Here is a 4,616-nt window from a genome sequence, read left to right on the forward strand (position 1 = left end):
AGAGGATGTGTTAAAAAATTCATGAGCCTCTCTCAATCCTCTTCTTGTTGCAGAACCACCAGAAAAGCAGTGTCCTCCAACTTCAAGAAGCGAGGTATATGAAGGGGCATCTGCCAATGTTATTGAAGAAGTGGGAAGAAAAGGTGCCTGCAAAACCAGAGTCAGATAAAGACTCTAGCCCTAGCTATTTTTGTATTTTGGCCATAGCTAACTCTACCCTTTTTGGATTTTGCATTTTGAAACTTTGTATCAAAGCTGTTGCCTTAAATATTATGATTAGTTTGAGCCAATGATTACCAATTTGCTTTTTTTTTCCTCTTATTAGTGTCTATCTTGTTATTGGTGTTTGTATGTTTAGAAGCTGTCTCTGTGAATCTCGATGTGGATCGAGTAATTGAAATGGTAGGAAAGTGTGGAGTTGAAGATAAAATGGAAGAATGTGGTGCTGATACTGGTGGCAACCAATTTGATGGTGACCACCAGGAAGTGAAAGTTGATGATGTGGAAGATACTGGTGTTGGAAGTGGTGGAAACCAATGTAATGTTGACCAAGACCCAGAAGTCAATGATGTGGAAGAATGTGGTGTTGATACTGGTGGAAGCCAATCTAATGGTAACCAAGAAGTGAAAGTTGATGATGTGAAAGATATTGGTGTTGGTATGGCCCTCGAAACCAATTTAATGTTGACTAGGACCCAAAAGTTAATAATGTGGAAGACTATGGTGCTGGTACTGATGGTGGCAACCAATCTAATGGTGACCAAGAAGTGAAAGTTGATGATGTGGAAGATACTAATGCTAGTACTAGTGGCAACCAATGTAATGTTGACCAAGATCCAGAAGTCAATGATGTGGAATAATGTGGTGCTGATACTGCTGGCAACCAATGTAGTGATGACCAAGAAGTTGATGACCAAGAAGTTGATGATGAGGTGGACGGAGAGTTTCAGCGAGAGCAGTATCGGACATGCCCATGGGCTAATCCAAAAAGCTCCCTTTTTGAGTACCATCCAACGCTATTTCTTGACAATAATGGTGTCTTGCTAATATCTGTATGTGAAAAGTTTTACCAACCGGTGCGTGCCTACTAGAACCACCTTAATGTTGTCTAGGTGAGTAAAGGGTTTTACATAGGATTTAAAAAGGATACTCCAATATTTGTGGAATGGTGCCTCAGTCGTCTTGATGTGTATATATGGACTTTCTGTCAATTGCCAAAGACTAAAAGAATATTGAGTACCTGCTTTCCCAAACTTTAGAAGTAGTTCTCTACTATCCTTGCACAGGGTTCTTGCACACTAGAGAAAGACTTTGGAGGACTAGGGGGTAAACCTATGTTCTACAAGAACTTGCAAACATTTTAGAAGGGTAGGGAGTGGCTCACTCCTCAAAACACAGTGATGGTGGAGGACTCAGAGTACAAGCTTCTATTTAACACTCCTGGCATGCCATGCGTGGCGAAGAAAATGGAAGATCAAAGTGCCTTGGAGATGGGGTTATATCTCTCTGGAATGCTGCGAGTTTGACTAGAGGGATGGCTTTTTGCTCCTGATCGACTACAATTTGCTAGCACGAACAAATTGCCAAGACAATTTGATAATGACGATAGAGATCTGACTCGTAAATGGTAGGAGAAGTATCAAGATAAGCCAATTTGAGTGCCATGTAGAAGTGAAAAGACATTGTAACTTTGCTTTGTGATAGAACATAGCTTTGTGCCCCCCTCGTATAGTATATGCCATACTTCATGCAACATGGCAATGAAAAAACATTGTAATGACTTTGTTTTATAATGAAATACTCTGTTTTTCCATACTTCATGCCATATGGTAGTGAAAAACATTGTAATTTCTTTTCTTCATGATGGAACACTATGTTTATTGATTGAACATATTTTTGTATCCCCTCATAATATATGCCTTCTCTTATGGAATCGGAGGAATTATACCTTTTTGTACTTTTGTGGCATCTAGATAGTAACCATGTACAGATCTACTAAATTTCTTTTTAAAAAAGGAAAGAAACGTCTCTATACCACTGTGTAAAAGAGAGCCCTGAAGATGCTAAAAATATAGCCCGTCTCTGACGGTGTACCATACTGAGAAACAAGTGGATCATAGCATTTCCGCTACTATGTCTACATCCTCAAGGTGGTGTATGGGAGGAGTGCAAAATAAACCACTTGGGTGAACAGAAGTTTCTTTGGATCTGGCCTCTAAAAAAAATGAAAAACATAGATGATCTGGCCCATCGTCTGATAAAAGAATGCCTGCGCTCCCCAGCTGCCATCGAGGATCCCGAGGGCAACTTCCACTGACTACGTAATGTATGTATCTAATCAACCCAAATGTCAGTGAGAATGTACACTCTACTCAGTTGCTATGTCCCCTGGACGTGGCAACAGCGAGAGCGTGCCATATGTTCCAAAGGGTAATGCTGACCACAATGTTGAAAAGCTATAGAGATATTGAGGCATATCCTATATGTTGGGAGTCCTCCTCTGGTAGCCTATAGCTATGAGCATAGAGACTGGATTTGATCCATCTTCCTAAAAGAATAGGTAAATCCCTGGTAGTGCATCAACTAATCCTCCCAAGATTTGCTAAATTTTTGCTTGGGGAGTGAGGTAGTGGTTTGGTGTCACTTCCATCACTCGTAGGGATTTTTTTTTCCTTGTTCATACCAAAATCCCTTGACAATAAATGAACCGACATGGCAAACATTGCCCATGCATTTGTTATCAAGGTTTTAGTTCTTTGCTTCTCACTCGTGCATTTCAAGACAAAGAAATCTGCAAGCTCCTCATTGTCATGAGGAGCTATGACAACAAAATTTTCACCGATGCGGAGGGCATCGCTCAAAACATTGTGGTGGCCTTCATATGAAAAATCCTCACTTTCATCATCAGTTTTGACATCTTTAGTAGGTTCAAGGGTAATGTACTCCCACTTCGGAACATGTGCATTATTAGAACACCTCCTCCACCGGCCTTGCAGACAAGCAGTACAAAAGCCTAAGAATTGCCTGCAACTAAGAAATTTTCCATATGTTAAGGAGTACCCATAGACATAATGTAACCCACAAACTCCATCCACATATTTGCAATCCCGACGGTTGCTCCTGTCCACATCACATTCCTTCACCTCCCAAAACACCCTTGTCACTGGCCGTACTTTGGAAGATATGTGGCAATAGCCCCATCAGACATAGTCTCTCTCGAAAATGTAACTACATCTGTTGCACATTGCAATTTTCTACAGCCTGGATTCAATTGTTCATGAGTCAAATTTCTCTTGATAATTGCACATGTGCCATCGTGCCCACCCTTCCCATGACCTAGACCCGACAAATTCCAAGTCATTTTCAAACCTGTGAGAGTCCCATACCGGGCAACAAAGTAGAATGGTCTTTCTTCTTTGAACTGCGAGGCAGCACCATCTGACCACACCTAATGCTCCTTCAGCGATACACCGATATCCTTTAACCAACCATGATGGAGCATGAAGCAATGATGAACAAAAAGGGTGTCATGAGTTTTACCATCAAAAATATAGAAGTGATAATACTTGTAGACACTCCCTGCCATTTGCAAATACGTAATGTGAATATAGATTGTAACCTGGAAAGAGACCTAGTGCATTGATTGAATCTCACTTTGTTCCTTGAATGTGTAGTTCTCAACAAAGTTCACAATTGACACTGCCATGTCATCGGGGAAGCGACGTAGACACTCTTTGAATTGTTCAGCCTGCCATCTGTAGACCCAATTGTGCTTTATGAACTTGCTCAAATGATCCCTAAACAAATCAGGAAGTTTTTTGCTTGACATCTCTTTATGAGACATGACTTTTCTTTTCGTTTTCTTGCCAGTTTTAATTTGGCCAGTTTGAATATATTTAAATATCTTCACATTCACCTATACATCATCTGAATCCTCCATTGGACATGTCGGAATCTTCTTTGTAGGTCCACATGATTGGCAATCCCCCAACAAACACTTCAAATTAAAACGGTCTGAACCTGTAGCCTTTTGACTCAAAATTGGTTCCCACAACATTGTAAGGCTTGAGTAAGTTTGTGTGTGCACTTCGCATTTCCCTCCTGCACCACATATGCAACATCGACAAACACACTCTTTTCCATGAACACCTTTAGCAACATGCCTTGCCTGGTTTAAAGTGTCCTGCAATAATGACATTTGCATATGTGTGATGCAACATCATGTGTATCGATCAAGAAGCTTCCGCACAAGATAAGGCTTCAACTTCTCAAATGCTCTTTGGCATATTTGTACCTCTGGATGATTCTGTTTGAAGTTAAGAAAGAATTCCATATGCATGAAAACAGGGAAATTTTTGAGATTGTTGACAAAATCAGGCTTGACGGAAGCTGAAAGGTAGCTATCAGGATGAGAGGTCACCAAGCTGGAATTGGAAGCTTCTAGGTTACTTCCTGGTTGCCATTACACTACCTAGTGAGACCATCCAGGTGATATTGGTGGCTATCAGGATGGGAGTGGTGGCTGGTGGGTAGCTTTTAGGAAAGAAGGTAGCTGGTGGATAGCTTTCAGGCTTGAAGGAAGCTGAAAGGTTCTATCAGGATGAGAGGTCACTAGA

The 4,616-nt window shown here is 40.9% G+C and overlaps 1 protein-coding gene across 1 annotated transcript; it reads left to right on the forward strand.

Moving 5' to 3' along the window:
• The first annotated feature begins 429 nt into the window (after nucleotides 1-429).
• LOC147446096 (uncharacterized) lies at nucleotides 430-860 on the forward strand. The gene is made up of 2 exons (XM_086524669.1): nucleotides 430-658; nucleotides 718-860. Exons 1-2 carry the CDS (start codon nucleotides 430-432, stop codon nucleotides 858-860), a joined length of 372 nt encoding a protein of 123 aa, XP_086380795.1.
• Nucleotides 861-4,616: the final 3,756 nt, after the last annotated feature.

Source organism: Adiantum capillus-veneris, chromosome 12 (assembly GCF_014529385.1).
Source record: "Adiantum capillus-veneris isolate H3 chromosome 12, ASM1452938v2, whole genome shotgun sequence".
Lineage (NCBI taxonomy): Eukaryota > Viridiplantae > Streptophyta > Polypodiopsida > Polypodiales > Pteridaceae > Adiantum > Adiantum capillus-veneris.

Coding starts and splice junctions, on each gene's coding strand:
- LOC147446096 (XM_086524669.1), top strand. CDS start 430: ATGGAAGAATGTGGTGCTGATACTGGTGGCAACCAATTTGATGGTGAC. Junction 659..717: donor TGTGAAAGATATTGGTGTTG/GTATGGCCCTCG, acceptor ATAATGTGGAAG/ACTATGGTGCTGGTACTGAT.